Genomic DNA, 12,933 nt, shown 5'->3' with positions numbered 1-12,933 from the left:
AATACATTTTGAGCATTTTGCATTTGGAAAATATTAGCACCGTGTAATTAACATGCTGAAAAATGCAGGTAGTCCCTGCTTTTACACACATATTAATGAGCCCTGTCATAAATATGATTGTGGGCAATTGAATCTTATTTTCCCTTTGACACAATACTATAAGTGGGGGTTACATCACTGAACATTTGCTACATCATTGACTGCTTTCTTGAAAAATAAAGAATAAATATGTGATTAAGCAAGCATTAATAATTTGTGAACATACTCATACTGTTTCAGCATACCTCATACCTTGGTTCAAAAACTTGTTAATGAATAGGAGTCAACAGGACCAGTCACAGTTCTACCATCTCTTAGGCCACAGTCTTTCTTATGCTGTATCTGACAACCTAACGTTTGTGCCTGTATTTCTGTTTTCTTTCTGTCTTTCTCGCTGACAAGGTAATAACTTTCAGAAGTCTTTAAATCTACATAACTGGCTATTTAATAGCTAACCAACTATTTAAGCTATTTAGCTAAGGATTACATGGAGAGATCTGATCCCAGTCCAGTGCACAGTGCCACTCTGATCAAACGCATGTGTAACCGTAGTCTACTGCAGTGATTAATTTTAGCCATTTGAAATAATGAAGGTTTTTTCTTAATATTTTCAAAAGCATCTAGGTGGGTGTTTAGAGATGGAAAACCCTGTCTCTGGCCCAATATTTATTGGCAGAGCAAGGAGGACAGGGCACACAGACTATAAACAAATCTTCAGTTCACCCTCATGGGCCTCATGGGCTCTCTGAATGAAAACAAGCTAAAATCAGAAAGGTCACACAGAAATCTAAAACAAAGACCTTTAACGGGGGAGCAAAATCTTTGCCCTTAGAGATTTTTTTTCCTGGCCGATTTTACTGGTCAGCCTTGCTCTTGTTGTCCCGGTTTTGCTTTGTAGGACAATGGCATATTTCATTAAAGTCATGAATATGGATCACAGTAAACCAGAGTGTTGTGAAGCAGGGACTGTCAGTATCACTCTCACATCAATATCATTTACCTCATCATTCTGAGATTCTGGTATTCAGCTGACTTGCATTGTATCTGTACACCATAGTTGTGAAACTAGTTAACAATATTTAAGCAGTTCAGGTACTTCTAGTCTTATGTAGCCCTCCAAACAAATCTGTCAAACTAGCTAGTCACGGTCTAAACCCATGCATGAATTTCATACTGGAAAATTTAAGCTCCAGCAAGTAAGTTCAAACTATCCTGGTAGGTTTCAAGCTGTGGTGAATCTTTTTTTTTCCTTTTTGAAGTGAAACTGTGAGGTAGAGTGCTAAATTGCTTAAAGGAAAGATTTCTTTCAATCATGAAGTATGTTACCTTCATTAAAAACAGTAGCAGTACCTTAGCTAAATAATACAGGTAGCAAACTGTGATTTTAAAAATCACACCCATAGATTTTGTTTGAAACCCAACATGACCACAGTGTCTGCCCTCTGCCCAGTTTTTTCAATGTTCACAAACATTGTAACATCAGAAACTTGAGAAGTTCTCAAATAGCTCTTGTAAAAAGTCATCTTCAGCACACTAATTCAAGGAAAACACAACAATAGCAGAGATATAAGCCAAATAAATTTAAGGCATTAATTGTGGAGCTATTAGAGAACAGGAGGGGAATACTCTTTTAGTTGGAGGGTCTCTTGGAGACAAGAAAAAGTAACACGGGGATGGGAAGTTTGTGTTAGGGTAGGCCATTCATTCCTGAGGATTTACAGGAGAGGAGAGAAAGATTACAATTTAGAGATGGGAGGATGAAAAGCTGTAAGAGACCATGCTAGCAGTAGATATCAGGGGACGAGGGATTTGAGGATGAAATTCAGGGTTAATGCGCTATCAATCTTTCTTTTTATTCATGGAAAAACCGAAGTCTATGTAAGTAGTTAGAAAGTATATTTCAGTTATGTATTTCAGTTAACATTAAAAATGACCAGAATACACATTTGAAATGGGTTTCAAAATAAAATATTAAAACCAGTACCCACTAACACTTCACTCTGGCATCAGCCTTTTACAGCCTTACTGGAACATTGTGGTTTGGTGGCAGCACACACTACATAGCAGAAACATTCATAGGCTGTTTCAGGTCAGGCAGAACATTACAGCACAAAATGAAATTGGAATTATTTGCCTTGCTACTAAGTTTTAGTGTTGTGGAGTTAGATAAAACAAAATCAACAATGTACAATGTAAACGCATAAAATTATTTGTAAATGGTATGCAACGTATCATCGTATCGTTATGTAGCATTCCACGTTTCCAGCATTAAAGTGCTATCCACAGTTTACACATTAGACACTTTGGCTTTACGAGTACTGTTACTTCTATGTAATCGTAATGTTACCTTCCAGTGTGTAACTAATGTTAGAAATGCAAGCTGGCTCTACTCGGAGGATAGAGTCATTTTTCATCATTACCACGACATTGTAATTACGCGAAGAGGATTCAATATGGTCATCCAACTCCGTAAAGACAGTTCGTTCTGATCTTCATGTCAACGCTGGGACTCGTTTGAAATGGAATATTGTATATCATGCTTAGTTAAAAAATAATTTTCAGATTTACTGCTGTTTTGAGAAGCTGCATGTCATTTCCATTCTGTGTCTCCATTCCGTTTTGTGGACATGGTTGAAATGGGACATGGTTTAACTCCAAATACAGTTACAGCCCGTGGTGGTTACGGATGTCACAGTTACAGAATGTTGCTACGCCAAGTGAAAGCCAGTTTCTGGCATCTGCTGTGTGCTGATTCTCTGTGCCCTTGGATCCATCTGTGCCACTCTGTCCTGCAGAGGTCCCCTCTGTTGTTCCTAGGCTCGTGAGTCCGCTGGATTCATCTCCATATATCTCCATCACCCTGCACCGTAAGTAACCAGCTCCTAACAACGTCACCGCCTCGTACATCTGAAAGAACTGCTGGGTGGGCTGTAAGCCTGAGTACGGAGTTGGGCATTGTTAAAAGTTAAGGGAAAGGTTCATGCTTGGTGGACATTGCATGTTCCTGCTGCTTAGCACTAAGCATGCATGGTGTTAGGAATGCTGTCTAAACATTATATTGTAGTTGTTGAACGTCATACCCTGATTTCAACAAAGGTTTTGCGTTGATGTTATTATGTAAAGCATACAGGGAGCTATTCCCGTATTCAGGTGTTGTAGATGTGTTGTACCATTGTTGGACAGGATACTCTGTACTGTCTGAATAAAGCAGTGTTAATATGTGTGTCTGTGCACCAACTGGAAAAGTTTGTCACTATTTTATACATTACCAGTAAGCTGCGTACTCTTTCTCAAGGTTTGAAAAATGGAATTGGAAAGCATTACATTTCATGCCCTTGTTTTCCCAGACTGGTGGAATCATTGGAAACAGCTGAGATAACATGCATCGTGCTTCACTCAGAAATAACAAGGGGTCTTGGAAAAAAATTGGCATGATAATTACCACAGCAACACGTGAATCTGATGCGTTCCTCCTGAGTTCTCTAATTACAAAGGGTAATTGAAGCTGTAATTCATAACCTTTCATTCTTGCAAAAAAGATCTGTGACCGTTGGTAGCTACAGTAATGAGAATAGGGGGCAGATGCTGGTAGAGATGCTGGTGTTTTGTGTAATTCTGGGTTCTGCTGGTAGTATTAGGCTCTGTGCGAAGATTAATTATGTCAGTAGTATGGGCTTCTGTGCGGGTAACGAGGCTGTATTGCCTTGGTGGTTTTTGTGATGTCACTAAATATTCTAACGGATGTTGGGTCCTGCACTCCCTGTATCAGTGCGAAGAGCCTGTAGCATGGTTATTCTTCTGACCATTTAAACAATAATGAGCCACCCTCTTCTCACCCAAAACACTCAGCATGTAGGAATGACAAGCATCAAGTCTCATTTGAAATAAAACCCATGAAAACCATAAATTTTAGCACCCAGTAAGTAATTCATGAGAAGTGCTTTTTTATGTCAGGTTCACCTCATCATCGCTGACTGAAGGGGGGCATAAAAAACACTACATGCAGGAATGTCATCTGATAAATTCCCATTAATGCCTGATGTTTAATTTAGAAATCATGAATAAACCGTTCGGCTCGCTGGCTCCTTCGAGGCACTGTCCCCCCAAAAACCCACTGCGAGCGAGTGCCAGTATCCTCTCCGCTCCGCACTTTCGGGGCGGGGCGGAAAGCCACACGAGCTGGGTAATTCTCCCGAGCTTCCTGCCTTATCTCTGTGTTGTTTTTGGTTGGCTCTGCTGTGTACCCGTCAATGCTACCCCAGATATGTCAAATCGCGCGTGCTCCTTTGTGTTGAAACACAGGAGTGGGTTTAACCCTTGCCTCCTGACACAGATTTGGCTTCCCCTCTCATCATTTGCGTTTACATATGCTCCTGACTCCACATCATGAATCTCCCCCCCCCCCCCTCAGTATGGCAGTTTTTCTAAACCGAACAGGGGCCCAGCTCTACATTGTGTGCATTTTTAGAAATGTCGCTAAAGCATTAGCAATAGCGTCAGAAGCACAGTGTCAATCCGTTGATATGAAAAACTTCCATGTAACTAACTACTAGCCATCCAAATAACTACCGTAACAATAAAAACATTGTTTTTACATCATAAGAAGTGGACCTCAGAATCATTCAGATATCTCAAAGGAACAGATTAGGATGACTGTTATAAAATGCTTACAATGTACAAGCCTCTTTTTGCCACCATACATCAGAATGTAGTGCACCTAATGTGTCACCTTGCACAAGACTGTCCACAAACTGACTGTCACATTTTTCATAAACTGTGTAGTATGGACCATATGTTCATAACCAAATTCTTTTGGTTATGTACATAGAAGCTTGCTTTTAAATTTTGCCTGTCATAATTATCCACCATCACAGTCAACAGTCAACAGCTAGCTTTCATCACACCTCAAGGGCTCTTTAAATTCATTCATACATTAAGATGTTATTAGGTTTTTTCATATCTTTAATTTTTTTTTATTTTATTTTGTATTTTAATCTACTATAGGATTGTTCAAACTGTTGAAGGGAATAAATGTTCAAGAAAAGAGTGTTATTGAAATGATCAGACAAACATATTGCATGCTTTGTTTTTGAGAGCATATTACAGCAGCATATATATATATATATTGATTGACATTTTAAGGCATTCAGGCATTTCTTTTGTTAATTACAGCAAGGATTAAAAGCAGAGTCTTAAAGAATATATCTTATTTTTATGCATAAGTTGTGGATAATGACAAATGGGCCAAAATTACATTTTAAATGACATATTAACTTCTAGGAGACTTTGCAAAACGAAAAGAAAGAAAGAAAAAAATCAACAGCGTTTTGGGACTTTTTGTTAAAAGCATAAAAATAACCTTTTCACACAACAGATTTTGGCAGTACAATTTAGCAGGCTCCTGGAACCTGATGTATATGTTAATTACTGAGCTTTAGCCATGCTTTTCTAAAGAGGCATTGAATGATGGTATCATTAATACGGTGCAATTCGCCTCAAGATCTCATTTAGATTTGTAAAGATAGGGCTTCAGGAATGGCATTTTGACTGTCCACGCAGAGCTTTATCCCATATTTTTCCCTTTGCATACCTACGCATTTTTACATTACAATTGTGTGTGTGTGTGTATGCGTGTGTATGTGTTTCATAGATTTGTTTGACATAAAAATACAACTTCTCCTTTTCAGCCTGTCTTCCTCTGTCCCCACCCACTCAACCCCGCCATTCCCCTCATTGTCTGACTCACCACCCCCTCACCATCAAAAGAAAAAGAAGGCTCCAGTAGATCCTCCGTGTTCTTTTGGTTACCACAAGCTAATCCGCATTAGTAAGGATATAACTATGTTTGCGAATGAGTGCTTTTGATGCACAGTTTTATGGTTCTCTTAGTTATTAGTCATGTGTCTGTTATTTCAAGGCCTGATGCAGGCGCGCTGGGTGGGGAAGAGTGCACTGTGAGAACATTGCACACCCCGCTTAATGAGGATTTCACTGTGGTTCCTACACTGCAGCCTGCTCAATTCTACCGTATCGTTGAACTTAGTATGTTTACATGAGTCAACATTAATAAGGGCTGCAGTAAGATAATCACATGGTGCTGTTTGACAGGCGCATATGCAAGTCACTCTCGCATGTAACAGAAATTAAGAGCTGCAGCTAAGCCAGGCCATTAGAGGAAAGTTTATGAGCTCTGTTTATCAATCCCAAGGAAAAAAAAGTTATGGCCCTGAGTAATGCTGCAAGGGGAATGTTTCATTCCTCTGAAAGATATACAGCATGCAGAATACAGAAGTGAATCGGCCCGTTTGCTGATCTGAGTGCACTTTCTAAACGCTGTAGCAGCAGAGCAAAACAGCATTGACAGGCTGTGATCTACACGAGGGGACGATTGTTACGCAGCGCCCTTATTAACATTACGTCTTGTCGAGTAAGTTAATCCCATTACCTTTTGCAACTGCACGCGTTCATAGGGACATTTTTATGAGGAGTGTGGGCAAATTACAAAGCTACCCTTGGACATATAGTATGTTCTCACAAAATACATAATAAACAAATGAATTAATACAAAATGATATTTATTTGCCTAAGACTAAAAGATTGAATTTCCATTTCTTTATATTTCCTTAAAAAACTTTAAATATAATAATTCAAAAATATAATCAGCTGAATTCATAGAAATTCTGACTTCTTTTAAACTATGTCAACTCAGTGGACTCGGTATAGAAAAAGTTACTCTATTTCCTTGGTACTGAGACCTTATTTGGTTTGTCCTTGGGATAGTGTCATCCTTTAATATGATACACCATTTTCACGGACACCTTTTGAAATGACTTAGCAGTGAGAGAAAGAAGAGAATCCTTTTAGGCTGACTTTTATCAAATTTTCTCTTTTTTTCCATTTTTGGGGCACTGTGTACCGACTCCTGTGTCTCACACAAAGCATTAATGCTGGACGCAGCATCGGAATCAGCAAATTTGCACCAATAAAATGTTTTCGCTGACATCGCCCTGCACCGGGTTTGCTCAGGTATCTGTAAATATAGGAAGTTCGGTTTGAAAGGTCACGTCAATGTCCAGGTCGCCCCTGATTCTATAACGAAAGCTTTAATGATTATTTTACTTCTTGGTTTTTGTAGTCTGTGTTTATGTGTGATAGTTTGATATGTGTTTGCAGTCATGGCCATGGTAAATGGTAGCAGTAGGAGTGAATCGATCCAAACGCTCACTTTAGCCCTGCAAATTGAAAGCATTTTAGACAGCTTTTCCTCTAGACTCCCTGTGATCTTGCATTCTTCTTTGTGAGATTTTTTTTTTTCCTCTTCGCACCAACAGTACAAATTTGCACCCCATCCTATTTTCTCCTAACAGTTATAACTTAGCACATCATGTTTTATAACCTTTATCCAGTTAGTGTCTGTTCATTTGTTTTTCTTCCATTACTCACCATGGGAAGAACCCGGAGGCATCTTGTTGGGAGAGATATGATTGATTTACTCATCCGCTGCATTAAAATGACTATTAAGGTGTTTTCATCTCAATGGAAATGGGCTGAGACGTCAGGATATGAGTACAACAAACCAGTACGGTATTGAAGCAGACAAAGGCTTGACATTTGTTTCTTGCTCATTTGCATACAAAGCATTGTTATTCAGTGCATGTACAGTTTTTTGGGGGTGGTGGGGGGGGCACAAAAGCTGTTGCTGTGTCTAATCCAAATCCAAGTCTGCCCTATATTCCTCGTTCACACATGTCAAGCGAGTTTGTGCTAAAGATAACATTCTTCCCCTTTACTCTTAATTATGGATGATAATGTAGGGTCTCATTAATATCCCTGTCATTAAATTGCTCTGACACATTCCCTCCCCTGCCGTGGCTCCTGCCCCAAAGCGCTGACCGCTTGTTTTGGTGAGAAAAATTCCTGCTGCAGACTTTTAAGACTTCAGATGCCCGTGTTCTCGGTTCAGCCATAGTTACACATAAGTCTGTGACTTTACAATGATGCTATTTAAATATCATTGAAACCACCAGAAGAATACCTTTTGCATTGGGTGAAGGTAAGAATTTGGCTTGAGGAGTTTGGCCTTAATTGTACAGCACAAGCGTGTACAGAAATTGCCTGAATACTCTTCACTGCATGCTCGCTTTTTGAAATTCATTTTCACAATTTGTGGCCTATTTTGTAGTTAGTGTTTCATATTTGTGCGTGACAAAGCAAAGCATTCTCGTTTCGAGATTTTTTTTTTTTTTTTGTGGTTTCCGAGTGCGTTTGAATGGGTGTCTGTCAGTCTGTCTGTCAAAAGAGAATGGCTGTTTCCCAGAAAGGAGAAAAAAATTTTTAGCATTTCCTTTATAGCACAGAAAGAAATGTACTCTTACCGGACAAAAATGCACCAATTATTCATGGGAGGCTTTTATGAGAAAGCAGTGGGGTGCTGTGGGGTCTGCCGTGCTCACGGTGTGCCTTCTTTTCCAGCACGCCGAGAAGCTCTTTGTCGAGTTCAGCCACCAGGAACTGCTGGAGTTCTACAACAAGGTCAGTGCGGATCCGTCCCGCGTTCCACGTGACCGCCTCCCTGAACGCGGTTGCATGTCTCCTAACCGAGCAACCGCTCTTTGTCTTGCAGCTAGAGATGGTCCAGGCGCAGTTGGACTCCCTCACTTGACGGCGGTGACAAGCCCCTGCGTTCTTACGGGTGTGATGTAACCAATCGAGGAACCAGCCGTGCACAAACCGCCTCGTCTCGGTTGGCGTCCATAAGGATCGGTTATAATCCTCCAGCAAGTCCTGTACATACAGTGTTAAACCAATGCGTTTCACATTTTTCATTTTTTTTCCCCTCTTCTGTGTAAATGTAACCACTGCTGTTATTTGCTATACAAATATACTGGTCACTTACATATGGTTTATGTGGTTTATGAATGCGTAGATGGCTGTTCCTTATCTCGTTCCCTTAAGTAGAAATGAGGCCTATGACTGCTTTGTAATTGTTCATTCAAATTAAAGATGTTTTTTTCATTTTTTGACAATGTGTGTTGTCATGTAATAGTATTGTTCGTGTCTCTTTCTTAAACCATGCAATGCAAATACAAATCCAATGCGCACTCACCAATACATGATGCAATAATTTAAGTGTACTGAGCAACCCAAATAACAAATCCCACTATTATTTATGTGTATTTTTAGACCAATATTCAGATTTTGGATATTGAAGAAATGCTGAATTTTTTAAAATTGTCTGATGATTTATTATTTATTGTTTCGCTTGAGTGACTTTTACAGTCGCATAAGCAGTGAATCACTTCATTAGTCAGAGAGGTGATTGGACATGGGTGATTAAGTGATTTAACCTGTTGAATGTCAAGCCTGGCGAAAATCAAGACAGAAAACACACAGAGGACCAACATGCCCATCAAGAGAAAAACACCCTCGTACCCTCCTACCGATCTGACCCACGTTGAACATTTGTATGACAAGCTGGGGCAAGGTGTGACAGCCAGGACTCCAAGACCAAAAAACAAGCACTGACTTGTCCAGGCTGTGTAACAGTAATAGGACACAACAGAGCAGGGTGAATCTGAATTAAAGGCAAGAAACATCAGTTTTTCTCTCTTCTCTGGCTTTCTGTTTTTCCTCAAACCTGTCTGTATAAATTAAGAGAAGTTTATTTTTTTGCCCGTTGCGTAGTTGAGGAGGAATGTGCATATTTTCATACCAGCTTAATGAGTGTGTATACACTGAAAACTGAACGTGGTCTGTAATTCCACAGTGGGGAAGGAAAAAAGATCCAAGCAAGATGCTGTTTTTTTGCGGTGGTCAACTTCAGCTGCATCGTTTGGAACCCGGTGCTTTTCATTCCCAAACAGTGGTTTCAGCAGACGCCGAAGAATCAGCGTTTTAAATTGGCGCACTGTCACACTTTCACTGTAGTAGATAGCCTTTTCGGGAGACGTTTCAAAATGCTGAGCGGAAATGCATTTATGGGGTTAATGGTCACAGCAGTTAAAAGGAGAGTAGGAGCAGAGTGCCATCAGCTCGGCATATGCGAAGGATTTTCTCGCTGTCGAGGTCCCGCCATCAGAAGCAGCATCCCTTTTTTCTCATGAGTGGTTATCATGGATAATTTAGGTTCTTGCATTGCTTTTGTCTCGCATTACCTCATGTGACACTCAGATCATTCCGGAAGGCGCGAGGAGACCGTAGTTGAGCCGGAGTGCTGTTGAAGCACTTTGAGTGTGATCTTGAGGGGACCAGAGCCGTGGAGCTTTGGTATGGGAAATGATAAGTGTGTGCTTGCTGTCTGTGTGGATGACTTCGGGAGTGCCGGGGCATGATGTTAACGATACTCTTTTAAGGTCAGACTGCTCTTTTCAATTAGTCCTTATTTTACCCTCTGATCTTATCTCCTGAAGTCAGAATTAAAAAAAAAACAAACTTTTACTTATGTTGAGACTTATCAGATCATTATTTTTTTGGTGCAATTTCTCCTCAATGGAATAACAGGCTTTTCAAATGGTTTCTTAATTGTTTTTTGTAATGTTTTTTTTAAGTGTTCACCTCATTGATTTTTTTTTTTTCTCAATTGAGCGGGCCTTGAAAACCAAACTTTGAAAGGAGGTGCCTGCAGCAGCTCTGAACAACTATACCATATGTGGAGGTGCAAGTGAGGTGGTTCGAACGAGGATGAAATTGCTTGAAAACGAGTGCATGTCGAGAACTGCCTGAACCCCGCAAGCCCTTTCAAATCGCTCCAGTAAAAGGCGGGGGGTGGTTCTGCCTGAACCCGGCACGTTGTGCGGGGATGACACCGCCGCGCTCGGAAGCGAACTGTTATTTTACCCAATTTGCAGTTCTCCGCCATGTGAAAAATCACCGAAGTCATCGCCCGGGGGAGATGCGTGTTGCACAGCGCGCGGGAACAGATGGCGGTGCCGAGCCGGCAACGGGGAGAAGCTGCCGCAGCGAGAGTCTCCTGCAGGGATCCAGCAAAATGCCGAATGCAGAGCGTCGTGTCGGGGGCTGGAGACGGGCACCTTCAGGGACGAGGGAACCGACGCCGAGGATTCGGGTGCAGGGTGGCCCCGTTACAACCTGCCTCCTCCACCCTCCACCCTCCCAAAACAAAAAAACACACGACGCAGCACCCCTACAAATCGCGACAGGACAGACCAGGGCTATGGATGGAGACAACTGCCCTGAGACAAAGACTCCCTGAGGCAGAGTTACAATAGTACCCAGACACAAGCTGAAACCAGGGGGGGGACATTGTTTGAGCACAATCGCTACATTATCTGAGGTTCTTGGCATGAGGGAAACTCTTGTTTGCGTGATATAAAATCAGTTCATAATGTGAAAATACTGCAGTACGGAGTCTTTGATGTTCTCTTCTGTTGGATAGCCTCCAGTTGTTCTTTTACTCTGATACCCCCCCTCCCCCCAACACACACACACACACACAAACCAACCTGCAAGATGCTCAAAAGCTGGAAGCAAACTGACAGCACCCACGAAAATCAGCCTGCTGAGTCACGGGGCCGTGCCCACCTGAATGCGGGACTCAGCCAACCAGAAACAAGCGGGAGGGCTCTTTATATGGGGCACCCTCCCCACATCTGAAGGGGGGACTTTTTTGTGTCTGCGAGGCAAAGAAACCAAAATTAGTTTACTTTTTGCTGCCTTTTTGTTCATATGCTACATACCTTTGTATCCCCCCCCTCTCAAATAGGGACACATTTCTCTCTATTCATTTGTAATGACCACTGTTGCCTCTCTTTTCAATATTTCCAATATCTCCACCTTTTGCTGAATGCAGCAGAAATAACAAAATTGCAATGTAATTGGTGAATCAGACACGCCACGCGCTGAAGCATTTTTAATCACAGATAACATACGGATAAAAATGGATTTATCCATTATTGTCAAGTCAATATTTCTGCATCCAGATATTTCCCCCATATCCACAACAAATATCCTGCAGCTTGACTTTATCAGGAGAGACACTCTAAGATGTGTCATGAAACAGACTCCAATATAGCATTGTATCAGTCTCGGTAAACAGGAAACTCGTGAGGAAATTGTGGGTATTGTGTACTTACAATGTCAGCTGGAAATATGAGATATCTTCTCCAGAGCTGGAGTCCATCCCTTCTCACCTACAGAATGAATTCACTTCTAAATGTCACATTATAATACCACCAATTGAATTTTAACATTGCCATTACTGTGGAGATAAGGTAACAAATATATTACATTAGTTTTGAGGCCTGTTAGCATGTCACCCTTGTTTTTACCTAATTATTATTGCATCTGTGATCTCCTTCCTTCATCCCTTGTATCTGTAAAAACCTGGCAGTGTATTATAATGGACTATATTTCTCACAACATGAAATAGGTTTGCACATTTTGACTGTCTACGCCACTACATTGACTCAGGGTACTCTCTTGTACAGTTTTAATGTTAAAAAAATGATTAACAAAGTCCATTCCCTCTCATGGACAGAAAGTTATTTACATCAGAAATCTTTTTTACATGTGCCAGTTGGTAGTAGTAATGTGGTTAGACCTTTCTTGAGTACAAAATTTGCCCTGGCAAAAATGTATCATACTTAACAAAATGTAATTTTAGCACCTTACCTACAATCTGTAGTTTTTTGGGAAGGTCTTTAGAGTATACTGATCAATGTCTGTAACTGGCTGAGGTGGTTCAATAGACAAACATATACTGAAGAAATCCTCCCATTTTCTTAATATTTCTTAGTAGTAGTAATCTTCTGCTCCTTGGCACACATATCAAGCGCTGCGTAAGGGCAAACACAGGGACAATGCTGAGTATCAAAACCCACTGTGAGTAACAGTGACCCCAGTGTGTGGGGGCAGTGCTGGCACCTGTAGCGAGCA

The 12,933-nt window shown here is 40.9% G+C and overlaps 1 protein-coding gene across 1 annotated transcript in view; it reads left to right on the top strand.

Moving 5' to 3' along the window:
• Positions 1–9,010, top strand: part of commd10 (COMM domain containing 10) — a 50,151-nt gene extending 41,141 nt beyond the window's left edge. Inside the window, exons 6-7 of the mRNA XM_036527182.1 lie at positions 8,512–8,571; positions 8,663–9,010. Of these exons, the coding sequence (XP_036383075.1) occupies positions 8,512–8,571; positions 8,663–8,701 (99 nt within the window). The 3' untranslated portion in view covers positions 8,702–9,010. The remainder of the gene's footprint in view (positions 1–8,511; positions 8,572–8,662) is intronic.
• The last annotated feature ends 3,923 nt before the right edge of the window (positions 9,011–12,933 follow it).

Source organism: Megalops cyprinoides, chromosome 4 (genome assembly GCF_013368585.1).
Source record: "Megalops cyprinoides isolate fMegCyp1 chromosome 4, fMegCyp1.pri, whole genome shotgun sequence".
In the NCBI taxonomy this organism is placed as follows: domain Eukaryota; kingdom Metazoa; phylum Chordata; class Actinopteri; order Elopiformes; family Megalopidae; genus Megalops; species Megalops cyprinoides.
This window is presented reverse-complemented; position numbering and strand designations above follow the sequence as displayed.